This window comes from Cnephaeus nilssonii (genome assembly GCF_951640355.1).
Source record: "Cnephaeus nilssonii genome assembly, chromosome: 5".
NCBI classification, from domain to species: Eukaryota; Metazoa; Chordata; class Mammalia; order Chiroptera; family Vespertilionidae; genus Cnephaeus; species Cnephaeus nilssonii.
The window spans coordinates 70,443,398-70,471,296 of record NC_137076.1 but is presented as its reverse complement, the minus strand read 5'-3'; the positions used below and the strand labels follow the sequence as shown (position 1 = coordinate 70,471,296).

Genomic DNA, 27,899 nt, shown 5'->3' with positions numbered 1-27,899 from the left:
TAAAAGATACTAAATTGCTTTATACTGAAATGGCTTAATCTAATTCTAAAGATACTATACTATAAAACAATATGAAATATATGTTCTAAAAAGAGAGAAAATTATAAGTAAAACAGCATAATTTTCTAGCTAAGCAAAAAGCCTTATCATAAATGTTAATATTTAAACATTTACTGGTTTTTATAATAAACTTTAAAAAAAACTTTTGAAATCTAACTCTTGTTTTAGTTTATGACACTGGAAGCCAGATGTCTACTTAATAACCTTTTTCTTATTTTAGTTGGACAACGAGTGGTTTGAAAAGCCAGGGCCGCCTGTCAGTAGGAAGTAACCGTGACCGAGAGATCAGCATGTCCGTCGGGCTGGGAAGATCCCAGTTAGACTCTAAGGGAGGGGTTGTTGGAGGGACCATCGATGTCAATGCACTGGAGATGGTTGGTATGTTGAATTTTACAACTGAAAAAATATATTGAAAAAAAGTTTTAAAAACTTTTGATGAGTTTTTCCCATTCGGCATTTCTGTGAAAAATTATTTCAGCTCATATTTCTGAACATCCGAATCAGCAGCCCAGTCACAAAATTCAGATCACAATGGGCTCCACTGAGGCCCGCGTGGACTACATGGGCTCCAGCATCCTCATGGGCATCTTCAGCAATGCTGACCTCAAGCTGCAGGACGAGTGGAAGGTGAATCTGTGCAGTGCCTTGGATTCAAGCATAAGTGATAAAAGGTATTCAGGAAATAGGACCTTTCAAACTTTGCATGACTGCTCTGAACATATTTTCTGTCATCCAGTGAGAAAGCACAAGCTTTTATATTATGCAGTCAATGTGAATGAAAAAGCTTGGTGGGGGAAGGGACTTTTTCTTGTACTTTTAAACCATGTACTTTTAAACCATCTTATATAAGCTATATGATAAAGACTCTGTTTTATATTCTAGTGAAATTTTTGTCCATGGAGATTTGAAGTGGGATATTTTCCAAGTAATGATATCAAGATCAACCACACCAGACCTGATAAAAATAGGAATGAAGCTCCAGGAATTTTTCACGCAACAGTTTGATACCAGCAAACGAGCTCTGTCTACCTGGGGACCAGTTCCTTATCTTCCACCTAAGACAGTGACGAATATCCTAGAGAAAAGTTCACAAGAGCAGTGTAAGAATTAGAACTAAGGCCTTGTGTGTGCTGATCTTTCATTGAATGTGTTGCAATTTTCATTTAAAGTCACATAGTATCTATATGCCATGCTTACAGTGATCCATATGCTCTTCTCTAGTTCACTCAGCAATGATTCCCACCCACATGGGCATTGAAGCCATCATTTGAGAAGTCACCATTTCTTATATTCTCCCCTTGCCACAGCTCATCTAAATCATCCATACACCACATTCCTGAATACAAATTATGACAATACCATGTTCTGCTTAAGAGCACGAGCTGTGGAATCAGAATGTCTGAGTTTGAATTTATTAGTTGTGTCCCACTAGGCAGATTATTATTTTCACTCAGTAGGGCAATCAAATATTTATTAAACATGCTCATGTGCTAATGCACATGGCACATAGATCTAGGGAACAAAGTTCCTAGCCTCATGAAGTTTACATTCTAATGGGAGAGACATCCCATAATTAAGTTATTAACTAAAATGCAAGATAGTTTCAGGTAGAGAGAGGTGCTGAGAAGAGGAATGAAGCAGGGGAAGGAAACAGAGAATGAGTGTGTGAGGAAGGGGGCTCCTGGAAGCCTTTTCTCAAGTGAAAGATCTTGGCTGAGGGCGGGGAAAGAGCATCCCAGGCACAGGGGCCTATGGAGAGTGCAGAGCTCCCACAGCAGGAGGGTGCTTGCTTTGAGGGTCACGAAGGTGGTCACAGATAAGAGTTTTAATATGATGAGTAGCTATTGGAGAGTCTCGAACAGATTTGATATTATTTTACTTTACCTTAAAATATTCCTTTGTAAAGCATCACTCTGGCTGCTGTGTGGAGAATAGACTGCAGGCAGTTAAGGATGGAAGTGAAGAGAGCAAGCGTAGTAATTACTATCATTATACACATACTGACATTACCACAGTAAGGAGGCACTGTGGGAATCCAGGCTACAGGTGATGGTGGCTTTAACTAGGTGATAGGAGTAAAGTGGCAAAAAGTTGTTAGAGTTAGGGTAATTTTTAATAACTTTTTATTATCACAGAAGCAAATACTTGTACATTGAAAAAACTAGAAAATACAAGCAAAAAATAAAAGCATCCCATTCCATCAAAAAATCTTTCCTGTGAACACTTGAGAGCATGCACCTTCAGATATTTTTCTATGCACCTATATATGTATATGTTATTACCAAAATATTGTTCATAATGTTTTATAACCTTTTCCATTCAACAAGCTCCCACTTTCCATTTTGCTAATTTAGCTCCTCTAGCCTGTGACCACATTCCACAACAGACCTAAAATTATCCTAAAATTTGTCCAAACCAGTATATCACATTCAAGATCACAGTTCAGAAATGGTTATGTTCCTTTACTCTCTTTTAATTCAGTATAGTCCTTTTTTAATGACCTGACTTGTTTGAGAGGCTTGGCCAGTTATCCTACACAATGTCCTGCCTTCTAGTTTTCAGTTGCTTCCTTGTGGTTCCATTTATCTCCTTCCCCTAGCCTTGTATTTCCTTTAAACTAGAATTGGTATCAGGCATATACATATGGAGGGGGTTTTCCTAAAATGCCTTGCCTGGATTCTTGAAAAAGTCCTTGTCATGGAAAACAAATAAATAGGCTCATAGAATTGTTTTAGATTAAAGGAAACTAAAGAGACATGCAAACTACCATAAATACAATGCGTGACCCCTGGTTGGATCTGGAATTGGAGCTGTGGAAAACAGCAAAAAAGGACATCACTAGAATAAACGGGAAATATTAAGGTGTGTTACTCAAACACTTGAAGTACCTGGAGGTCTTATTCAGATGCAGATTCTGATACATAGGTGTGGGGTGGACATAAGAGCCTGAATTTTGAACAAGCTCTGGGTGATCCTGATGGTCCTCATACCTCACTTTTGAGTAGCAAGGGTACAAAAGAGTAAAAAAAGAAAATGTACTAAAAATCAGGAGATCTGTTTGATTTCTAGGTCTTCTAGTTGCTGGTTTACTTAACCCCTTCTCTGCTTCACTTGAACAGAGTCCAGATGAAATACTTAGTTTACAGAGTTACTGTGAGAATTGTATGTCATGCAAGCATTTGTAAATCATTACAGCAGTATTAGTTGCAATTATTATTAGCAAGTTTACTGCTTTCCTTAGTTGCATCCATCCTTATTCAGCATCTTTCCCGAGACTATATGCTTACTAGCTTCTGCTTAATGTTAACCAGGGTTGGGTTGTTGTTTTCATCCCTTATCTGAGTCACTGCAGCTGCAGAAAGGAGTCTGGCTGCCCCCTAGCTCTCTGCCATTGCCATTGAAGATGTGCCCGCGGCAGGCACTCAGGATAAGCCTGTTTGGTTTTCTTGCAGTGCTGGATGCTGCCCACCATCGACATTGGCCTGGAGTACTGAAGGTGGTATCGGGATGCCACATATCCTTATTCCAGATCCCATTACCAGAAGATGGAATGCAGTTTGGAGGATCGATGAGCTTACATGGAAATCACATGACACTAGCTTGTTTCCATGGTCCAAATTTCCGTTCGAAATCCTGGGCCCTTTTTCACCTAGAAGAACCAAACATTGCTTTTTGGACTGAAGCTCAGAAGATCTGGGAGGATGGTAAACTGACACATTTCAAGCTTTTACTCTTTTCATCTTCTGATGTGATAATACATAGCAGTAACTTTTCTTTCACATCTTTTATCTGTTTTCTCTTATAACATTTCTGAAGTCCATTCTATTTGTTATCATGTACCTGACATGTCAAGGAGTTCACTGCCAATGAGTCAGTTTCTATAAAGTCTGGGATGTAAAAGACTTATTTCTGAACTTGCTATCTACTCTTTTTCTTGCTTAAGCAATTAAAGTTTCTGTTACTGGCTGTAATCATAATAGTAGTTATTGTAAAAATTTCTTACATAAACATGAAAAGAAGAGATACAGTGGCAGTATAGGGAAATGGTTTGCCTTCAAGACTACAATAGGCAAGGCTCTGCTTTTACCTCTATTTACAGTGGTAGACCCAGTTCCTTTCAGCTTTAGTTTCTTATTCAGTGGTTTCAAAAAATGGTTTATGCTTTTTTCTTTTTTATTGTTTAAAATATTACATAGGTCTCCTTTTCCCCAGATTGGCACTCCCCCTCCACTCCCACCCCCGAGAGTAAGCCCCCACTGCCCCAGTGTCCATGTCCATTAGTTATGCTAATATGCATGCATGCAAGTCCTTTGGTTGATCTCTAACACCCCTCTCCCCTGCCCCTTGTCTCTAGATCTATTTTTGTTAATCAGTTTATGTTGATCATTATGTCCCACATATGAATGGGTTGATGCTTTTCATGTTACTGGGGATAAATCCAGTAATAGCTAAAAGAAAGAAAAAGTATTTGTGATTTTTTTTCTCACTTATTTACTCATTTTTTATCTGTTGCTCTAAGCACAACTCTTATCTTGCATCTAAATATAATTTGTTACATTAAGAAACTTTTTTTCCTCTAGGCTCTAGTGATCATTCTACATATGTTGTACAAACCTTGGATTTTCATCTGGGCCATAATACCATGGTTACCAAACCATGTGGCGCTTTGGAAAGTCCTATGGCAACAATAACCAAGATAACAAGGCGTCGCCATGAAAACCCACCCCATGGAGTAGCGAGTGTGAAAGAATGGTTCCATTATGTTACAGCCACAAGAAATGAAGGTTAAAAGTTTGATTTTTTTGGAGATATTTATTTTGTTTTTTTCTTAATTTGGATTCTGTTGACTATATAGAATTTAAGTGGGGGAAACTTTTCATTTCTTCAATTAAACAAGTTTCATTTTACTCCTGCTGACGTAAGTAACAATATTAGTGCAGGGTTTCATCACCCTGATAATGCAATATAGACTTAAATTATTTTAGATGTAACTGAAAACAATCAAAGTAAAATTGGCTTAAATAACTGAAATTAAGTTTAAGATTATTGGAAAATTATTTTCATACTAATGTTAAGCATTAGAGATTTGGAAAAGTTATTACACAACTAAGTACTAGGATGCCACAAACTTAAGTTTCTCGATGGGTGAAATAAAATGAAACTAAATAATATCATTCCTATGAAGTCATAAGTTTAAAGAGTGGTTTTGATGAGTTTTTCATTTGATTTGATTCACCAATCTTAATAATGTGGTCATAAAAATTTTTATTTTGTGGTTGTTTAATGTTCAAGTTTATAATACTGCTTTTACTGATCATTTCATTTATATTAGAAAGCTGACTAGATTGAGAAATGATAAAACTTGAATTTTTATTTAAAAATGACTTTTCAAAATGGAAAGGATGATGACATGGGTCCGTGGAAAATAGTTACTGTGGAATAGGCAACCCCAGGGATTAAAGACTGTTCTGGGAACAAAGGGTTGTATAAGGAAGCAAATTAGAAGAGTGTGCATGTATTAACTGTTCTACCTTCCAAGTACATGTTTTGGGAAAGGGGTCCTTTTTGGCTGGGATAGTATGGAGGGGCTGTCAGCATACTGAACTGCTACCTGTGTACCTAGAAAAGTGCTAATTGTATAAGACAGCCATAATATAATCATCATAGCACATATATTGGGGAATATCAGTACTTCTACCTGATTTCAAGTTCAGGATCACATTTAATCACAAATTCTGTAAGAGTGAAGTATTCATTGTATGGAGATTAATGAAACTATTAAATTCAGACATGAATGTAATCCTATATAATAAAAGCATAGTATGCAAATTGTCCTCCAACCCGGAGTTCAACCAGGGGTCAGGGCTGGCTGGGGGAAGGTGGGGAGGCTCTGGCTGGCAGCGGGAGCCACTAGGAACCCTACCAGTGCACAAATTTCGTGTACTGGGCCTCTAGTTGAGAATAATATTCATTTTAAAGTTCAAGAAACAAAAAAGCAAAATGGATTGGATTTATCCAAAACTATGTTATAAAGCTTCAGTCTTGAGAACAGTGATCTATATCACTACTTATATATGTGTGTATATAAGTATATCCTATCTAATAAAAGAGTAATATGCAAATTGACTGTACCTCCACTACACTACAAGCCACGCCCACAAGCCAATCAGGAGCAAATATGCAAATAAACCCAACTAAGATGGCTGCAGCCACTGAGAGCAGGAGCGAGGCTTGGGTTTCCCCAGCAAAGGAGGAAGCCAAGCTTTCCGCCTGCCCTTGCCGGCCCAGGCCTCCACTCAATGCTACAAAGTTTCAATGATATAAGATAAATAAATCCCAACAAAAATGACGGCAGCCACAGAGCTGGAGAGAGCAGGAGGCTTGAGTTGCCCCCAGAGATGGAGGAAGCCAAGCTTTCTGCCTGCCCTAGGCTTCCACTCAAGGCTACAAAGTTTCAATTATAGAAGATAAATAAATCCCAGATCCCAGGGCCTCTGCTTGGATCGCCGGGGGGTGTGGCCGACCTGCAAACCACCATAGGTTCCTCACCCAGGCCACCCCATGCCCCAAGGGAACCCCCACCCTGATCTGGGATGCCCTTCAGGGCAAACCAGCTGGCCCCCACCCATGTACTAGGCCTCTATCCTATCTAATCCTATCTAATAAAAGAATAATATGCAAATTGACCATCACTCCAACACACAAGATGGCTGCCCCCATGTGGACACAAGATGGCCACCACAAGATGGCCAGCAGGGGAGGGCAGTTGGGAGGGACCAAGCCTGCAAGGGAGGGCAGTTGGGGGCAATCAAGCCTGCAGGGGAGGGCAGTTAGGGGTGACCAGGCAGGCAGAGGAGGGAAGTTGGGGGTGACTGGGCCTGCAGGGAAGGGCAGTTAGGGGTGACCAGGCCTGCAGGGGAGGGCAGTTAAGGGCAAACAGGCTGGCAGGTGAGCAGTTAGGCATCAATCAGGCTGGCAGGGGAGTGGTTAAGGGGTGATCAGGCTGGCAGACAGAAGCAGTTAGGGGCAATCAGGAAGGCAGGAAGGCGAGCAGTTGGGAGCCAGCAGTCCGGGATTGTGAGAGGGATGTCCGACTGCCCAATCAGACATTCCTCGAGGGGTCCCAGATTGGAGAGGGTGCAGGCTGGGCTGAGGGACACCCCTCGCCCCCTGTGCACAAATTTTGTGCACCAAGCCTCTAGTATAAATATAAATTACTATTTATAAATTAATACAGCTCTATATTTACTTATGTAAATATGTTTATACCCGTCTACATATAGATACATAATTATTCTCAAGACCACAACTTTATATGGTTCTATTTTTTCAAATGTGAGTTTATTTTGCAACTTTTGAAATGATAAAAGTTCCTGTATCATAGTGCCATGAAAGCAATAGGCTTATCTATATCTATTGGTTTAATTTGACTCTTATTGTCTTTATTATTATGCATGTAGAACTAAACCTACTTCGTAATGTTGATGCTAATAACACCGAGAATAGCACTACTGTGAAGAATTCCAGTTTGTTGAGTGGATTCAGAGGAGGTTCTAGCTACAATCATGAAACAGAGACTATCTTTGCATTACCAAGGATGCAGCTTGACTTTAAGTCTATTCATGTTCAAGAACCACAGGAACCTTCGTTACAGGGTATGTGGAAGAACAATCTTTAGTTTCTGAAGTTACTAAGAAAATTCTAAAGGAACTTTGAACTACTGTTTTTGTTATTTGTGTGTAATATTAATATAATCTGATTATATAATTATCTACATATATAAAATGCTAATATGCTAAGTGTCTATCTGACCGGTAGCTATGACACGCACTGACCACCAGGGGACAGACGCTCAACGCAGGAGCTGTTGAGCTTCAGTGACTTGGCAGCTGCGCTTCTCGGGTTCTGATTCCTCGCAGGGCTGCGTGATTCCACGTTAGGCTGTTGGTTATGTTGTTGCTAGGGCACTGTCAAGCCCCAAATATGGTTTACTGCACACTTGTCTTTGCATTCCATACCCTGTATGACAGCAACTTTGCAGAGTGCTCTCTTGCACTCTGGGATCTCTCGGGGGATGTTGGAGAGCCAATTTTGGCCCAATCCCCGCAGGCCAGGCCGAGGGACCCCACCTGCCGGAGGGACCCCGCTCACTCCACAGATGCCCTTCAAGCCATGGCACCATCCCAGGTGTGGGCTGGCTGGAGAAAGGACCACGGGAGTTTGGCTCCAGGTCATGTCCGGCCCATCTTGCCCAGTCCCGCCCCGTTGGCCACCTTCTAATTAATTTCCTTTCAATGTGCACGAATCCATACACTAGGTCACTAGTGTCACATAAAATAACAAATTGATTTCCTGGGTCAAATTGATTGATGTTCTTGCCAGCCATGTAACCTGTGGCAAATAATTTAATCCATTTGTACCTCTTTCTCCTCAGTAAATTGGAGGATAATAACCGGTTCAGAGGGGTTTTATGAGGAATAAATGTCATGTAAAATATAAACTATCACCATTCTGTGAATCACATACAAAATTACTCATTTCTATCTTGTTGCATTTCAGTGGATGCATTTACACAGACCCATGTAAATCCCTTAACAGAAAGAGAAAGGGATTTATTTCATTAAATCTTTACCATAAAAGAACTTTGTCCTTGCAGATGCCAGCCTGAAGCCGAAGGTAGAATGTAGTGTGGTGACAGAGTTCACTGACCACATTTGTGTGACTATGGATGCTGAGCTCATCATGTTTCTCCATGATTTAGTGTCGGCTTATCTTAAAGAGAAAGAAAAAGGTGAGTATCATATTCTTATTTTGGGGATTATGTTTTTTTCTTTCAAGCTTCAGGAAAGGCAGCTGTCTGCCATTTACATGGATTTTTAATGATCTAATTATAAATGAGTAAAATGTGTCTCCTTCCTCTATGAATTACAAATATTAATAAATAAATGAGAGGACTATAAATAATCTATTAGTAAGACTATGTGACAGATTGAGTATCTGCTAGGCACACACAACACTCTAACCATGCCTCACACTGAATATATTTTGTACTTCACAAAGTATTTCCATATATGTATGGATATTATCAGACTTTGTAGGAGATTCTCACAAAGTAGTAAAAGAAAAAACCTCTTTGAAGAAATACGACTAGTCAAGTGAAATGACTAAAGAAACAACTACATAATAAAGGAGCATGTTGCCTATTATTTATGATCACTAATTTAGAAAGACTTCATCTTTCATAAAACATTTGCATGTTTACTATATGGAGTGAAAAGGCTGCTTACATAAAAAGCTTCTAAGTTAGTACCACTGATCAAATATATGTATCACCATTAACATACTAAAACCATTGAGTTGTACACATTAACTGAGTGGGTTTTACTGTGAATTTTCCTATCTAATAATAGAGTAACATGTAAATTACCATCACTCCGCTACGCCCACGATTGGGCGGCGGGAGGCTGGGGGGCGGGACTCGGGGTGGCCTATCCGGCCATTGAGAGGCACGGATCCGCTGCCACTGACGGGGGCTACCCTGCTGTTGAGAGGCGCAGGGGGCGGGACTCCCGCCCCCTGCACCTCTCAACGGCCAGATCCGTGGCCGCTGAGGGGGCCTGCTGCGGATACCCAGCTGCGCCTCTCAACGGCAGGGTAGCCAGGTGTCCACGGCAGCCCCCCTCAGCGGCTGCGGACCATCAGAAGTGGGGGAGCTGGGTGCCTGTCTGCTCTGGCACCAGGCCTTTCAGAAGCCTCCGCCGAGCCGGAGGCTTCTGAAAGGCCTGGTGCACCAGCGGACAGGCACCCAGCTCCACCGTGAAAAGCGAAAGCGTGTAGGGGACCCTACACGTGCATGATTCAATCATGCACTGGGCCTCTAGTATCAATAAAACTGTTAAAATAATAAGTCATCCACCTACGGCTGTTCTTTAGGAAACCTACAAGTCCAGTGCCCTAGGCCTGCTAATCACATAAATGTTAGCATTCTTTACCATTAGTTTTAGGCCCACAAATATATGTAAAACATATGCTATTACTAAAAAATAAATGACATTATTTCTAATTGTAAGGTAATGCAATAACTTTGATATTGGCTTTCTCCAAGCAATACCAATTATTGGCACTTATTTAAGGCTTATTTAAAATATTACTTTAAAAAATATTTGTATTGATTTCAGAGAGGAAGGAAGAGGGAGAGAGATAGAAACATCAATATTGATTGGCTGCCTCCTGGGGATCAAGCCTACAACCTGGGCACGTGCCCTTGACCAGAATCGAACCTGGGACCCTTCAGTCCACAGGCTGATGTTCTATCCACTGAGCAAAACCAGCTAGGGCTAAAATATTACTTTTTAAGAAATGGAATTAAATGGGGCTTTGGCCAGTTCATAAATAAAATGGAGCAAATTATTCTGTTCATATAGTGATTTAAAATAAACTTACACGGTATATATCTGCAATATTAACCTATTATTTTCATTATAGCCATTTTTCCACCTCGGATTTTATCTACTCGACCAGGACAGAAAAGTCCAGTCATTATACATGATGACAACTCCTCTGACAAAGACAGAGAAGACAGCATCAGTTACACCACTGTGGACTGGAGAGATTTTATGTGCAACACGTGGCATCTAGAGCCCACTCTTAGGTAAATAGTGGGTATATATATTTACTTATATTCTATGGGATTATTAGGAGAAAAGGTTATAAATTATGTATTAGGTTATTAAATATTTTGTATTGAAAAATATATTTAGAAGTTAGCCAGTTGTAACCTCGACAATGTCTGCCTGCTGTTTTTGCTGTTCCTTTCTGCTATTAAGTGTTCTAGGCACAGACCCTGGGAATAGCTCAGTGCTGGTTAGCTGTCCACTGTGTGACATTCTGTTAATTAATCACTAAAATGTGAGAATAACTCTGCTTCCATAATGGCTATTATTTTTTTTTACCTTCTCACCAAGATGTTATTTTCAGGTGACTGAGGTAGGTAGCTACAGTAAACTTGTTACGTAGTTTGGGAAGATGTAGTAGAATCATATATCATTAAGAACCAAACAATTCTTACATATGTCATGACAATGTAATAGAGTGGACCATGTCACAGTGTCCTTTTGTCTGCATAGGAAGCAATATAAAACCATTCCTGAAATGTCAAATGTAACGCTATCAGGTTCCGATTCCTTTACTGAGTCATGTTCTACAATCATGATCCCAGTGACATCAACTTGTTTTCATATTGTAAATTTAAAAGTATTTTCTAATTTTAATTATTTTTATAATTACTGCTATAAAGAGCAGTACTTGCTTTGTATGTCCTTATTTGTGATTAACACTCACAACCCTATTATTTTTCCCTTTCCTCTCATCTGCTTTGTTAATCAAATTATCACTGTTTGATTCATGGAATAATGGTATCAAAAAAAGTCCATCATACTCAACACTCTGCAGAATGACATAGATTTCATTTAGATAAGCTTATTATTCAGACATACTTATACCAAAATAATTCCAAACTAACAAAATCTTCATTATACAGTGGACTTCTGTATAAGCAGAAAGTGTTAGTAATTTGTATTCAGTGAAATTTGTGGTAACCAAACTAAGAAAACACTTTAGTATTAATAGCACACAAACGTGTGAGAAATAGTAACAGTGTCAATACTCAAACAATATTAAAATATTGCAAAAGTCCTAATGTAGGAAATCTGTTTTTTTTATTTGTGATTCTAAATAAATATAATTGACTACGTAAGTCATCACCTAATGTTGATAAGTTGGTTCTTATGACTTTAAGGGAAACAACATTAATGAAACCATTTTTACCATAGGCTACTTGATATAAACAAGAGTTAAGTTCCTACAAGTTATAACAAAATGGTGTTATTCAAAGACCTGTTATATCTTTTTTAAAATGAGTATAAAATAGTTAAATTTTTCACAAATATATTCCTTACTTTAGCAAACTACCACGAGACTAAATATGGTGTTGTAGTGGATAGCATGGTTAACCTTTTGCACTCGGATGTCAAGTGTGACTCAACACGGTTAGCATCGGTAGCAGCTCGAGAAAAAAGCAAGCGAGTGCAAAGGGTTAAGAGCGGTGGCTCTAAGCCCTGCTTTCTGGCTAAGTGACATTGCCCAAAGGATTTAATAACTGCTGTCTCAGTTACCTCATAAAAAAAAAGTAGAAAATAGTATTACCTACCTTGTAGGTTACAATTCTTAGATAAGCTAATTAACATAAAATGCTTAAAACTGTTAAGAGTTTTAGCAGATCAATGTTTAGTTCCTCCCTTTTCCCCTAACTGAAATAGTGGGAGAGAGGCAGCTGGAAATAAAAATGCTAGTTCTAATACTGGTAATGCTGGTGACAGAGAATGTGGTTTGGAGGTCTGGCACCAGTGGCTTTCTACTAGAGTCCAGGTTTGGACTCACCTGCAGGGTCTCAGTGCTGCAGAGCTTGCATGGGATAGGGCTGAAGTTGTGCAGCACTGTGTACTCACCAAGCCACAGGCAGCAATGAACTGTCTTGGGCTCAATTATTTAAGGACCTGTCTTTGAAAAAACCTATGGCATAAAGGAACAGATCAAAATGAATGGTTTCTAAGAGTAGTAGGGAGGAGGGTACTAAACTACAGTTCCTCCATTAATTTGCCAATCAGATAACTCATCAATAAGGGGCCAGGAGTGTTTCCTTGATGGCTGTTCCTCTATATGGAAAGAAATACTGAGAATAGGAAGAAAATGGTTCTCCTTCTAACATGTTTAGCACACAGCAAATACTCTATATTTTATCCTCCCCTCCCCCCCACATTATGCCACATACTTGAACTCTTATTTTTTTTCAGTTTTATTGAGGTGTAATTGACAAAACAGAAAGACATTTTAAGTGTAGGACACTGTGACTTGATACACATATACATTTGAAAAGATTTCCCCCACCAAGTTAATTAACATCTTTTAGAATGAACCAAATATCCTTTAAATGTTTAACATGACTGTGTAACTTTGGGCTTAAAATAATAAGAATGAAATTCACTAAACTCCATTATTGTGTATATGCTTATCAAGGATACTTACAATCACACTTTTTAAAATGCTATTATAAGTGAATCCAGGAATTGTAGATTATTCAAATGTACCTACTGAAGATACTTTGAGCACATTATGGAGGCTTAGTGATGTGCTTAAACTTACCTTCAGGTCTTTGCTGGGACACTGTACTCCTAATTATTTTTTACAATTATTTTAGATTAATTTCTTGGACTGGAAGAAAGATTGATCCAGTAGGCGTTGATTATATTCTTCAAAAATTGGGCTTTCATCATGCCAGGACTACTATTCCTAAATGGCTTCAAAGAGGAGTCATGGACCCACTGGACAAGGTTCTGTCAGTTCTTATAAAAAAACTTGGTACTGCACTACAGGATGAGAAGGAAAAGAAAGGAAAAGATAAAGAAGAACACTAAAAAGTAACTTGATCTGTGAACAAATTATTACACTGGAGTGCTTTTTTGTATATTAAAATTATTTTAAATATGACTTTAAAATAATTCTAATTTTGTGGCCATTATGTTGAAGGTTTGTAAGTTAACCTGTTTGTTCTAGTTCCACCATTCTGTATACAGTGAAATATATTGCATGATAATGTAAATTTTGTGAAAAACTAGATTAAAATATATATCTACTCAGTAGGATTTATAATTGTTATGTGCAATATGATTCCTGCATCTTAAATATTTTCAGAATAACTGTGAATTTCCTGTTATTGGCCATACTTTTTGAAAAAGATCTTGTTCATAATGTGATTATTTTGGTCATTAATTGCTTTTTCTTTTTTAAAATGTAGACTTGTATACATACCTATTTGTATATAATTTGAGTAATTGTGATATGATTAAATACCACTAAAGTATTGTTTGTAACTATTGTAATAAAGTCACAATAATTGGTTTCAATCTGTAGTTGTTTTGAGTCTTTTCTTCCTTTGATACCTTATTTTTATAATTAATAGATGTCTACCCTGTGTTAGTTATTAAATGTTTTCATAGAAGATAATACTTATAAAAATGAAATCTGTATAAATATTAGCTGAAAAAGGGTGCAGCCAGAGAGAGGCATATCAGATACTTCAGAGATGTTAGGTGTAGTTTTATTTCTTAAATGAGTGGTCAATACATAGCTGTTTGTTTTTATTGTAATATATTCTTTATGTACATGTTTATATATATTCTTTTGTACATATGAAGGTAGGTGTATAGTACATACATTAGTTTAATAAAAATATTTGAAAGAATAGCAAAATCTATATATATAAAAGGCTAATATGCTAAGTGTCTGTCTGGGTAATGATGTCACATAGCAACGCCTGGCTTCCTCTCCCTAGCAACTAGCTTCCTTGCAGTTTCTTCAGCCCAGGAACACGACTTGCTTTATAGCCAGGTGGACATATTTTAAACATTTAACCAAATGTCTGTGAAGCATTTCCTGTGCCTCATCTCATTTGATCCTCACAGAAGTCTTGGAGTAGGTGGATAGGAGAATTGGTAGAATCCTATTTTCTTTTCATTAGCTGGAAAATGGGAGATTTAGAAAGCTTAGAAACTTGACCCAACTGAAAAGAAGAAATGGTGGGCCTTGTAAATGACTTCAGGTTTTCTCACTGCACAGAATATAGTTAAAGACTGCTACAGTTAAATATTTTACCATTTGTTCTCCCTGTGTGATCTACAATAATAATCTTTCTGTTGATATTTACTGCTGTGTTGCTGACAATTACTTGAAAGAGAAGTTGGGGTGCTTCACTAGGCTGGAAAAAGTTTAGCTAAATCAGAAAGCAGGTATAATTAATCAAGTTTATTCTATATATATAAAAGGCTAAGTTGACTCGCACATGTGTGATACACAAAAGCTCTCGCGCCAATCGCACACGTGTTTTGATTTGTCATTGTCAATCATGAATTTGGTTGACACTTCTATTATAGAGAAAAGGCAAATAGCAACATTAAAATATACCTTCTAATTTCCTTTCAATGTGCATGAATTTGTGCTCTGGGCCACTAGTCTAAAATAATATTCAAAAGTAGTTAAATACTCTTAATCACAACTCAGGTTTGAAATCAGTCAAATCAGTACAGTCCATTTAAAAGTTGGGTAAACAATAGATTTAAAGAACCTAGAATTAGAAAACACCTCAAGAAAGCCTCTGGTTCGGAATCTTGAACTCAAGTAGATAAGGCACTAGTCTCTCAGATTGAAAAACAACAACAAAAACACAACCTTCCAGAAGAGCCAAGGTACTTAGCCATCCAAGGTCATGGACTAATGGGGCAGATGGACAGACAGACAAGACAGACACAGTGTTAGGGGAATTAAAAATTGTACTTTGTTGTCACACAACAACTTAGTAATACAATTAAAACTAAAATCCTAGTGGCTAGAGTCATAATTTGAATTCTTTCTGCTACATCATCTTTCTTACCTATTATCTGCCTGATCTCTCCATATTCCCCTCAATCACCTCTACAGTTGGGGGCTATAGGAACATTATATCTATTAGTCACACTTACCAGAGAAGCAAATTCTATGCCTACTTTGGATTTAGTGTCTAAGATAATACTGCCAGAAAGTTGCTTCATCAAACAAAGTAAATAAAAATTAAATTATTCCTTACTTGAGTCCTTCAGGTATTAATTCTCTGCTTCAAAGAAACAGTTATGCCAGTAAGTTCTAAATGTTAAAAATTTCCCATGGCTTTAAATATTCACATAAGAGTTACTAAAAAAATGACATAAGTATAAACTTACAGTATTCCTGGCACTTACAGTGATAATGCTATAAAAAGAAAAGGGCAATTTAAATTTGTAACCAAACTTTCTGTGGCTCTGTTGGGCAAGACTGAGAAAACCATATTTGTGCACTGCTGGTGGGAAAGTAATAGGAACATTATGGAAATTTCAGAAGAAGTGAAAAAAAGAGGGACAGAAAATATATTTAAAGAAATAATGGGTAAGAATTTTCCACACCTGGGAAGAGAAAGGACATCGAATTCCATGATGTCCGAAGGACCCAGACCCCCAACAGCTGAATGAGAATAGAGGTACATGGTGACACATTATTATTAAATTCTCAAAAGTCAAACACAAAATAATTTTAAGAGAAGCAACAGAAAAGAGAACAGGTATATGTATAGGAACCCCTTGAAACTATAGGCAGAATTCTCAGAAAATTTTCAGGTCAGGAGAGAATTAGATGGCATATTCAAAATATTGAAAAAGGTAACTGTCAAACAAGAATTCTATACCTGGCAAAGCAGTCCCTCAGAAATGATGGAGGGATAAAGATTTTCTCAAACAAAATTTGAAAGAGTTCAGTACCAGCAGACCTGCCGGAAATTCTAAAGGGAATTCTTTACTTGGAAGTAAAAAAAAAAAAAAAAAAAAGCTAACTTCACAAAAACATAGAAAGGTAGTGTAAATCTCACCAGTAATGACAAATATAAAGTGATAGTTAGATTCTGCATTATGGTAATAGTTTGCATAATTCACTTACAACTCTAGTTTAAAAGTTAAATAAAAATAACTACAAAAATGTTATTAGTCACACAATTAAAAAACATGTATATTGCAACAGCAATGGGTAGATCAGACAGAATAAGAAAACAGCAGATCTGAACTACACTATAGACCACATAGACCTATCAGATAATCAGATAATATGCAGAACATTCTAGCCAACAACAGCAGGATACACATTCTTCTCAAGCACGCAATTACCTGCGTATTTGTGGGTGGATATTACTTCTTGCTGTAATGAGGTATAATACCATCAACGTTGGTTTCCTTTTTGATGAAAGTGACTTAACTCTTCAGCATCCTGTCCATACAAAAAAAGTAGAGGGCACTAAAACTTTGTTAGAACGATGTCACTCAATTCCTTCTGGGTTAGCGCCAAAACTTACTTAGTAATTTACTATTAAAAATATGTTCAACAATCTCTCAGTTAACACCTCCATGAGAGCCTTCTTCAACTTTTACGAGAGCAAAGAACTGAAAACACTCACAGATGAGCGTCATCAGTTCTCAACACCTCCACCTGTTTTCAAGAACCTTCTGTGGAATCTCAGGTAGTTTATTCTGTCAGCAAGCCTTTCCAGGCGCCTTGTTAGCGCTGTGAATGGGGATAAAGTGAGGGGCTTCCTTGAAGCCACCGCGGATAGGGAGGCCCGATGGGAGTCACTGTGGGCAGGGAGACCCTCCCTGTACAGGCTCCGTGAGGCCTGGGGCATCAGGGCGCTTAGCGAGTGACCAGGCCGACCTGCGCCACCTCCACCTCACGCTCTGAGCGCCAGGCCTGCGTCAGGGCCGCCGGCTCACGTGACGTCCGGCGACTTCTCACGCTCAAGACAGGCGCATGCGCAGAGGCAGGGGCGCGGCAGAGGTGCGTAGACGGTTGGCGATAGGACGGGGCGGGGAAGGGGCTTCTTCAGGGCCTTCCTCAGGGCCTTCCTCAGGGCCTTCCTCAGGGCCTTCCTCAGGGCCTTCCTCAGGGCCTCGGGGCCACCCACCTGGAGACGGCCTTTGAAAGCCGCAGCGCTGGCCGCGGGCTCTCACGCACAGCGTCCTGAGGGAGAGGTTGAGGCCCGGTGGAGAAGCAATGGCGTCGGCAGGGGAGCCTAGGGGCCTGCGGCCCGGCCTCAACTGCCCGCCCGCGGGGTTGGGCCGGCAGGGCCGGAAGGACGACTTCGGTGGGTGCGATTTGGGCCCGACCGCCGGAGGCCCACAAAGGGCGCTGCGGGTCCCCTGGGGCTCGGTTTCCTTCAGCTTCTTTCCCCTGGTCTCCGAGGGCGTCGGGCTTTCCTCAGGGGCCTGGTGCGGGGGCGGGATTAGCAGGCACCAGCGGCGTGAGTATATCATTTTCTGCCAACTTGGTCTCATTCGTAGGTGAGAAAATGTCCTCCAATAATGGCTGGTTTCAGAAGAGCTCCCAGGTCCCTAGCTTTGCTCAGATGCTGAAAAAGAACCTGCCGGTTCAGCCACCCGCCCAGATGGTCACCACACCCGCAGCGCAGTCCTCGGAAAGTGACAGCCTGTCCCGCATGGCATCCAAGGTCACACCAGTGACGGGTACGACGTCTTTTTCACCTGCCTGAGCTTTTTAAGACTGAGCTGGCCAGTGAGTTCCTGTGAGCCCCCTGTTCAATGTTTCCTGGGTACATGGCCGTGTCCCTGCGGCCAGGCGCCACCTGGAACTTGGATTCGACTCCCAACTTTGTAGGAAGCTTGTAGAAATCCTTTCCCTGGCTGCTAGTTATTTCTTACCCCTTGTCGGTGCAACCACATCAAGTGTGTCTTGCTATATCGAGGTGAAGCTGTTACCCCTTCGGAGAAGGGACTGGACCGATACTGGTTTGTGTTCCACAGATCCCTTAGCATTGTTAGTGTTAAGTATACAGCAGGGACAAACACCCTTTACAAATGTGACCAAATTCAAGGTGAAAGATAATATAAAATAGTCCATGGGAAACCAAAAACGAGGTTCTAGTCCCAGATCTGTGTTTTACTCCATTGTAGGCCTTGGTGACATCGCATGTAAAAATGGCTTCGTCTCTGAAGACCTTGACATGACTCAAGTTTTGTGATTCTTTAACAGCACCTAATGACATGACAGTGATAGACCTTCTTTGCAACATAGCCTTGGTATTCCAAAAGATTTATACATTATACAAAATGACAGGTTGTGTTTGGCATTTGTGCCAAAATTGTTTAGGAGAAACTTATATGTAATGAAAACCACACATGACTAAGTGTGTGAGGGACAGTGTCTTATTTTTTTTTTTAATGCATCAAATTGACGAGCGTAAACATTTATTTTTAGGTAATTTTCCAGAACCATTGCTTTCCAAAGGTCTTTCATCTATTTCAAATCCCGTCCTTCCTCCAAAAAAAATACCTAAGGAGTTTATAATGAAATACAAACGTGGAGAGATCAACCCTGTGTCAGCCTTGCACCAGTTTGCACAAATGCAGCGGGTTCAGCTTGACCTTAAGGAAACAGTAACAACAGGCAAGTGAAAGCCGTGTCGGGTTATTACAGGATGGGAAAATATTTTCCTAGTAAAAGCAGAGCATATAAGTGGCACTAAATTTCTATATTCACATAATGTTGGGGTTAGATAACTACTATTTTTGGTTGGTATACTTTAGAAAATGTTATATTAATATTTCTTTAGCCTTTTGGAATCTGCAGGTAACTCACATACAAAGTATTTATAATCATGGGATTTTAATTTTTTGTGTATGGCTGGTTGAACTGAAATCTCATCAGCCTTGTGCATCATACATAGGTGTAAATACTTGTAGAATAAATATGCTTTTTAGGGATGTTAAGTATTTGGACTATGATTATCTTAGAAGCAGGATTCAGTGATGTTGATGCCTAACAAAAATTCTGGCCAAATTTGGCTTCTGAAAGTCAAAGATCAGAGGTCAAAATAACACATGATTGGTACTCATCAGCAGTCTTGTCTGAGACTATTTTCTCGGTTCTCTCTAAACCGCCCCGTAACCAGAAGACTCTGTTACCACATTGTGCCTGTGGAAGGCGCCAGGAATACAGATCAGAAAAAAGCAGAAAGCAGCTTCTGATTTCATCACCTATGACAGAGATTAGGAAGAATTTTAGGAAAGTGGAGGATAAGAGAGTAAGTGCTCTTAAGAGGCATTGACAATTTTTAAACATGTCTGTGCAAATAGGGTCTTAATGTAAAAGGGAGTTTTCCTAGGTCTTGTCACTGTAGGTTGGATTACTTCATGTGATCAATACCTCTGTGCTTAATTTCTGTGTAACTGGTTAGCTTTTCTCCATTCCCAGACTGCCCCTGGAAAATGTAAACTATTGGTCACAGTAAGAAAAAATTGACCGGGGCAAATCTTTAGTGGTCTGAGCTAAAACTACTCAACACACAAGCCACTGATTGTTAATGGTGTTTATTTTATGTGCATAGTACTAATTGAATAATCTGATTCAGTGGGTTTGGTGGAGAGATCAGAGTATCAGTATTTTTAACACACTCTATAGGACTTAGATCCATTCATACTAAAATTTGAGAACTTCAGGTATAAACATCCAGAACGATGACATAGAGTACTTATTAATGACTTGATGAGTAATGCTCACATATAACAGTCATCCAAATCATTTGTAAATATACAAAATATCCTCAGGTTAAGTAAATTTGGTTTGGAACCCAGGTGGTCCCAAAGGAAGAAACTGAGGTCATAGATGATGGAAGGAAAGCAATTTTTCCAAATGCGATCAGGAGTTGCTTGTAACCTTGATGTACTTCTTCAAAAACAACCAGCAGTTAATGTCATATTTGAGAAGAGAAGATAATATCAAGGCTTATGTGGAGTGACTTTATACTTAGCCATCTCTAATGAGAGTGGAGATTGGAGTTACCTAAAGGCCTCCTAAAATCTGAAAATTTGAACTGGAAAATTCTTTGGCCTGTAAATTTAGGAAATGATTCCATTTCATTTATCAGGCAAATATGAAATCTAGTAAAAGTAATTGTGTAAAGGTAATCCTAGGAATTTTGGATGACAAAAGACATCTTTGTTTTATGTTACGGTTTTCTTTGTTAATTCCCCTTCCTCCAACTGCCCTATGACTGTGATGGGTTGAGTTGCTTACAGTGACTCCCTGATAGGTGTCCAGGATTTCTTCAAAGGGATCCTTTCTGTTCTGGAGCTTTTAAGAGTATCCGGGGGCGGGGGGGGGGGGGGGGGGCGAGTATCAGGGCACCCAAAGCGGGGAAGAAATTAAATTTTATTGGTATGGAAGTTTGAAAGAAGAAGGTGTTGCCAGAGGCTCCACATTTTGCCTGTAATTGTCTTTTGATAGATTTTGGATGCTTTTCATTCCCAGGCATTATTCAGGATACTGCCACTCCTTATATGGCCTGCACTGTAAAGGTGGCCCTATGCTCATGCTGAGTCTGGAGCCAGCTGGGCCACTTGAACGACTCCTCAGAATTAGTTCAAGGACCCGCCCTGCTTCCTTTCACTTGTATTGGCCCTACAGAAAAACTGATGGGCCGAGGTAGCTAGTTTTCCACAATTTTGTATTTGGATGTTTTCCTGTGTAACAGACATCTTTTGCAGGATTATACTGTTGAAATTGTGCAGCACTTATTCTGAGTTCTTTTTCAAGGTAACGTTTTGGGACCATATTTTGCTTTTTGTGCGGTGGTGGATGGTATCCAGTACAAGACTGGACTGGGACAAAATAAAAAGGAGTCTAGATCCAATGCAGCAAAATTAGCTCTTGATGAACTTCTACAGCTGGATGAACCTGAGCCAAGAAATTTTGAAACATCAGGTAAATACTCTTGATTATAAAGTATTAATAAAATGTATCATTTTATAAATAATCCAAAAGGAATAATCTGAAAGATTTTATGTTAATGGGGAATTACTTCGCAACTGCAAGGTCTTTGTAGCAGGATTTGAATAATTTTCTTCCATTGCTGTCTGATGGCTGATGTATTTAACCATAGTATATATTTCAGTCCCGTAGGAGAAAAACATGTTGCTAAACTGTCTGATAACTTGTCAGATTGTCAGTGGGTTTGAGTCCCGAAACTTATTTTTCTATGCAAATTATTGGATTCTTATTTTATATTTAACACTGTGCATTTAATACTTAGAGGTTTTTAATGCAATTTTTGTGAAGTTTGCCTGTCTTAAATTCAGTAATGCTAGAATTACTTGAGAAAATAATGGCCTAAGGTAGCATAGCAAGAGTGTAAACTCCAGAATTAGATTGCTCAGGTTGGAATATTGACCCTGGACAGACAAGTTATTTGTACTCTAAGCCTAAATTTCCATCATTTGAAAAGTGGGGACAATGATAGTACCTACCTCCTGTGGCTACCATCAAAGCCTTGAAGCAATGCATGTGAATAGTATATGATCAAATGGTAGTAGTTCTTATTAAATATCAATTTGAGGAATATGCTAATGTGTTATATTAGCATAGTAAGCAATTTTTGTCATGTTTCATGTTAGGTTACATTTTGGTTTACCCTTTGGTTTAATGTCATGTTTTCTTGTTTTTCCTGGATTTTCTAACTTTGGAACCAAATTGCAAAGCCATTGCAAAGAATGGAACTAAAAATTTGAAAACTTTGAATGTAGTATTCCCCCAGAAAACACTCTAGTAAAATAGCATTAAAATACTAAGTGAGGTGCTCTCCCTTTGGGGAGTACGCCTGCACCTTTCCAGGCCCTTCTCTCCACCTACCCCCACGTTACCTTTACCCTTCTCTCTCCTAAACTCCAAGCACCCTTCTTTTGCTAATGTAACTTGTTTCCTGAGCCCATTTCTAAACTTTCTCTTATAGTTTGAAAAACAAAACAAAAAACTAAGTGAAATAAGCCAGTCAGAGAAAGACAAGTACCATATGATTTTACTCATACATGGAATCTAATGAACAAAATGAACTAATTAGCAAGATAGAGACAAATTCATAGATAGAGAACGGCTGACAGCTGTAGTGGAGAAGTTGGCTGAAGTGAAGGGATTGAGCAAAAATATAATTTTTACTTACTAAATTTTTAATAGGATATTAATTTTAAATTTTTACATAGTATTACTGTAAATAGAAAATTGTTCTTAAGCATCTATAACAGGGTTTCACTTTAACCTGTGCCTTGCCAGCACAGCCAAGGGTGAACCTGAGGAAGGGCAGTGAAGGATTAAAGAAGACAGACAAAGAGAATACAGCTGGGGCTCAGCGGATCTCCCATGCCTGGATGAGGACACAGAAAGATCCAGCCTGCAAGCTGAGGCTTTATTTTATAGTAAACAAGGAAGTGGTCAACATAATTACAATGCTCTTGTGAGTTTCACTTGTTTTGGCAGCACTTGCTGCACCTCCCACAGCCCATTAGCTACCTAGGAAGGAACTAGGGGGGGTGGCTATAAGGTTAAGCTTACTTATGCTAAGAGGGCTCTGCCCTCCAAGCTGGGACTTGTTTGTGGCCCTGCCACAGGTCAATCCGAGGCTTGACCCTATAGCCGTTCCTTACATCTCCTTTTTTTGTTTTTAAGCTACTATAATAAAAGTAAAACTTAAACATCAAAAACAAAGCTCTGGCTATTAAAACAATAACAAAACAATGCTAATGCAAAAAACCAAACTACAGACATGTTAACATTTTCAGCTACAAAATGAAAGTTTCTTTTGCTGTTGGTGTGTATTTACTCAGAGTCCTTGGACTTGGCTGCGCAAGACTTTACAGAAGACTGGCAGCTAACCAATGCTAGCAGAGCCAGAAACATGGTTGAGGGAGTAGCTTCCACTTCTTGCTTTTCTCCCATCTGCTGGGCTTCAGTCGTTAACTTCTTCAGCTGACCCCATGTTGGCACCTCAGCCCCTTGTATAGCCTTCGTTTTCTTCTTCTTCATTGCTGTCATCGGGGCAACTCTCAGTCTTTTGAACCAAGGGACAAGGAGCTTCTCTGGGTCCATTGTGGTGACGCAAGTAATGCTCTGCACCCAAATTGGCTGTGCTGGTCCTTCTGAAAAGAGACAAAACACAACCTCTTCCCCACATCATTACTGGATCTGGTAAAACTCTTGTCTGGTTTGTGCATCTTTCCACCGGGCTAACTCAGCAGAGGCTATTGCACTGGAGGTCTGATGCCTTTTGGCCGCTGTATAACTCTCTGCATCATAGTTCAAAAAATTTAACACATAACATCCTTCTCCCCCTTTTTGTTTTTGTAATTGCTTTTTAAGGGTAGGATTAGCTCTTTCCGCTATTGCCTTACCTTGAATTTGTGCTATTTTTGTTTCCGATAAGACCTGATTTATAGTATTAATTGTTTTTGCCATTACTTTAATTTCTCCAGTATAGTCCTGATCTATCACCCCTGGGAGAACTTGAAACCCTTTCAATGTTAAACTGCTTCTCCCTAAAATTAGTCCCATCAAGCCCGCGGGAAGGGAACCATACACTCTCGTGGCACATATTGGGAGGTGGGACAGCGTCCAATCCTGCGCACTTACATGTTAACATTTTTAAAAGTTTTCGAACAGTTGGCTTTGGGATTGAGTGGGCTAGAAAGGCTGCAGTGGGGTCAAGGATAAGGCCCCTACTGTTTAGAGTTTCCCTGCCTAGGGGGAATTGGTTATCATCAACATTAGTCTTAGAGTGGCATTCACTTACCCAATGCTTTCCTCTCCAGCATCTTGGACATAGTTCAGGCTGCTTGTTTCCACTCCCTGTAGCTTTTTTACTTCAATTTATAACATTACAGTCTTTAGTAGCAAAATACCCTAGTTTACCACAGTTAAAACATCCCCCTTTCTTTTTCTATTGACGATCGAACAACATCTCTTAATGCGGCAGCTAATACTACTCCTTGAACATAAGGCTGGTCCAGTGTCAGCACAAACATGGATAAAATACTTCCATAATAAGTAATCTCCAGGTGAGAGACAAGCCTTTGTGACAGTATTAAGCCTCTGGTAACCTTCCACTATCTGTTTTAGTTCCCCTGCCACGTTCATCCATTCCCTTTCGGGAGTGGGCTCTAGGCAGGCCCGAATCAGGGACCACAGACTGAAAGTAGGGATAAGAATTTTCCCTGAGCCCTAACTGGTTTGGCTTAGTGGATAGAGCATTGGTCTGTAGACTGAAGGGTCCCAGGTTCGATTCCGGTCAAGGGCATGTACCTTGGTTGCGGGCACATTCCCAGTAGGGGGTGTGCAGGAGGCAGCTGATTGATGTTTCTCATCAATGTTTCTAACTCTCTATCCCTCTCCCTTCCTCTCTGTAAAAAAATCAATAAAATATATATTTTTTAAAAGAATTTTCCTTGGACCTTCAACTATATAATGATCTCTAAGTTGTTTTCCTACCTTCTTCCATGTCTCTACATTTACCTTCCTTCCTCAGGAAATCATGGGCAAATTTTATTTACAAAATCCAACAAATTGAGAAGCTGTTGATACCTCACAGAACAGCCCCGTGCTTGGAGCATATCCTTACATATAAGTTATTTTCCTGCAATCCTGAATTTCCCATGTTTTACACCTAGCTATTACTAAACTGAGCTCCTTACCTTACTTTTTGCTTTCTGCACGTGCTTTACTGGAGCATCCTATCACCTTGCAATTGTAGTTCCCCCGTATTCAGGCCCCATGTTGGGTGCCACATGTGCCGTGCTAGCACGGCCAAGGGTGAACCTAAGGAGGGGCGGTGAAGGTTTAAAGAAGACAGACAAAGAGAATACAGCTGGGGCTCAGCAGATCTCCCATGCCTGGATGAGGACACAGAAAGATCCAGCCTGCAAGCTGAGGCTTTATTTTATAGTCTGAGAAAAACAAGGAAGTGGTCAACATAGTTACAATGTTCTTGTGAGTTTCACTTGTTTGGGCAGCAATTGCTGCTCTCCCACAGCCCATTAGCTACCTAGGAAGAAACTAGGGAGGGCTCTGAGGTTAAGCTTACTTATGCTAAGAGGGCTCTGCCCTCCAAGCTATGGCCCTGCCATAGGTCAATCCAAGGCTTGACCCTATAGCCGCTCCAAAATAACCTCTTTTCAGAATGTCACATATGTTACAAAACAAGCTCTATCCTATGTAGTAATAGAGGAATATGCAAATTAGCAGGGACGCCGTACATCACGACCGAACAGCAGGGACCTGAGGCTGCATGGCGCTTGGCCTGGGTGAGGGACCTCAGGCCGCGACCCCCGCCCTGCGAGGCTTGACAGTGGACTTCAGGCCACAACCCCCCGACTGGCAGGGCTTGATGGGGGAACTCAGGCTGTGCCCTCCCCCCCCCCCCCCCGCCTGGTCAGGCTTGATGGGAACTCAGGCCGTGCCCTGCGCCCAGCGGGGCTTGATGGGAGACCTCAGGCTATGTCCTCCCCACCGGGCAGGGTTTGATGGGGACCTCAGGCCATGCCCCCTGCCTGACGAGCCTTGATGGGGACCTCAGGCTGCGCTGCCCCTGTGCCGGGCCGGGGGACCTCAGGTCTCGCTGTCCCCTACCCCAGCACTGGGCTGGGGGACCTGAGGCTGCGCCCCCTGCCCGGCGGGGCTTGATGGGGGACCTGAGACTGCACCCCCACCTGGCACCAGGCCGGGGGACCTGAGACTGCACCCCGTGCCTGGAGGGGCTTGACGAGAGTGGGGCCGGCTGGGTCTGGGTCTCACCTAATTGGGGTGGGGCTAGCCAGGTCTGGGTCTCCTGCATTTTTGAAACATGTGGGTGGTGGACGAGGACTTGACTCTAGGTCCTGCGGCATGCCCCAGACTCTGACAGGAGGGAGATTTTCATATATATCTTACTAATCTTTCATCTCTGACACTTCTATTATAGAGAAAGGGCAAATGGCAATATTAAAACATTTCTTCTAATTCCCTTTTAATGTGCATGAATTTCGTGCACCAAGCCACTAGTAGTAGCATAAGATTAGGAAACCCAGAACTGTGTTTGAGACTTGGCTAATGGGTATTTGGTCTAGAGTTGGCAGAAATATAGAGAAGAAACTAATCATTCTTGGATTGCTGTTGTATTACAGAATAGTAAGGTATCTGCTCTGTGGAACAATGAATTTTATGTTTCCTTATATGTTTGTTTACTTACAGGTCCTCCTCCTATCCCTGCAGAACCTGCTGCTTCACCTGAACCAGCATACGTTTCAAAGGTGCATTATGGTAGGAAGTCCTTTATGGTGTTCCTTTTTAGCAGAGTAATGCAATTAAAAATGACAACATATAATTAAAATATGCATAAATATGAAAATATGTATCAGTATTTTATCATTCAAACCTAGCGTACTTCCACAAAGAGGAAAATTTCATATGCTGCTAAAAATTAGAGAAATGGGGAATGGAGAAGAAAGAAGAAATGCCTTTTTCCTAGAAGGAGATAGTTCATCAGTTTCATGTAACTACTTTTTTGAGAATTCTTTGCTTTGGTGGGCTTATCTTATATAATAAAGAGATAATATACAAATTGACCATCACTCCAACACACAAGATGGCCACCCCCATGTGGTAAAAAATGGCCACCCCAAGTGGACATAAGATGGCTGGCAGGGAGGGCAGTTGCGGGCGATTAGGCCAGCAGGGGAGGGCAGTTGGGAGCAATCAGGCCTGCAGGGAGGGCAGTTAGGGGCAACCAGGTCGGCAGGGGAGGGCATTTGGGAGGGACAAGGCCTGCAGGAGAGGGCAGTTGGGAGGGACCAGGCCTGCAAGGGAGGGTAGTAGGGGGCGATCAGGCCTGCAGGGGAGGGCAGTTAGGGGTGACCAGGCCGGCAGGGGAGGACAGTTGTGGGGACCAGGCCTGCGGGGGGGGGGGCAGTTGGGGGCAATCAGGACTGCAGGGGAGGGCAGTTGGGGGCAACCAGGCCTGTAGGGGAGGGCAGTTTGGGGGACCAGACCCACAAGGGAGGGCAGTTGGGGGAGACCAGGCCTGCAGGGGGGGGGCAGTTGGGGGCAACCAGGACTGCAAGGGAGGGCAGTTGGGGGCAACCAGGCCTGTAGGGGAGGGCAGTTTGAGGGACCAGACCCACAAGGGAGGGCAGTTGGGGGGGGGGGGACCAGGCCTGCAGGGGAGGGCACTTGGGGGCAACCAGGCCTGCAGGGGAGGGCACTTGGGGGCAACAAGGCCGGCAGGGGAGGGCAGTTGGGGGCGACCAGGCCGGCAGGGGAGGGCAGTTAGGGGCAACCAGACTGGCAAGGGAGGGCAGTTAGGGATGACTGGGCCGGCAGGGGTGGGCAGTTGGGGACGATCAGGCCTGCGGGGGAGGGCA

The 27,899-nt window shown here is 41.0% G+C and overlaps 2 protein-coding genes across 5 annotated transcripts in view; both read left to right on the top strand.

Annotated features, from left to right (window-relative positions):
* BLTP1 (bridge-like lipid transfer protein family member 1) overlaps window positions 1-14,021 on the top strand; it is a 175,578-nt gene extending 161,557 nt beyond the window's left edge. For all 3 annotated transcript variants that reach the window (XM_079771203.1, XM_079771204.1, XM_079771202.1), the window contains 9 exons: window positions 281-438; window positions 539-731; window positions 943-1,160; window positions 3,513-3,764; window positions 4,641-4,844; window positions 7,521-7,715; window positions 8,717-8,851; window positions 10,546-10,711; window positions 13,316-14,021. In XM_079771203.1, the coding sequence (XP_079627329.1) occupies window positions 281-438; window positions 539-731; window positions 943-1,160; window positions 3,513-3,764; window positions 4,641-4,844; window positions 7,521-7,715; window positions 8,717-8,851; window positions 10,546-10,711; window positions 13,316-13,532 (1,738 nt within the window). In that variant the 3' untranslated portion in view covers window positions 13,533-14,021. The remainder of the gene's footprint in view (window positions 1-280; window positions 439-538; window positions 732-942; window positions 1,161-3,512; window positions 3,765-4,640; window positions 4,845-7,520; window positions 7,716-8,716; window positions 8,852-10,545; window positions 10,712-13,315) is intronic.
* Window positions 14,022-18,013: 3,992 nt separating this feature from the next.
* The window catches only part of ADAD1 (adenosine deaminase domain containing 1), a gene marked incomplete at both ends in the record, with an annotated part of 37,360 nt that continues 27,474 nt past the window's right edge, over window positions 18,014-27,899 (top strand). For both annotated transcript variants that reach the window (XM_079770302.1, XM_079770301.1), the window contains 4 exons: window positions 18,014-18,188; window positions 18,940-19,128; window positions 21,277-21,444; window positions 26,731-26,799. In XM_079770302.1, the coding sequence (XP_079626428.1) occupies window positions 18,014-18,188; window positions 18,940-19,128; window positions 21,277-21,444; window positions 26,731-26,799 (601 nt within the window). The remainder of the gene's footprint in view (window positions 18,189-18,939; window positions 19,129-21,276; window positions 21,445-26,730; window positions 26,800-27,899) is intronic.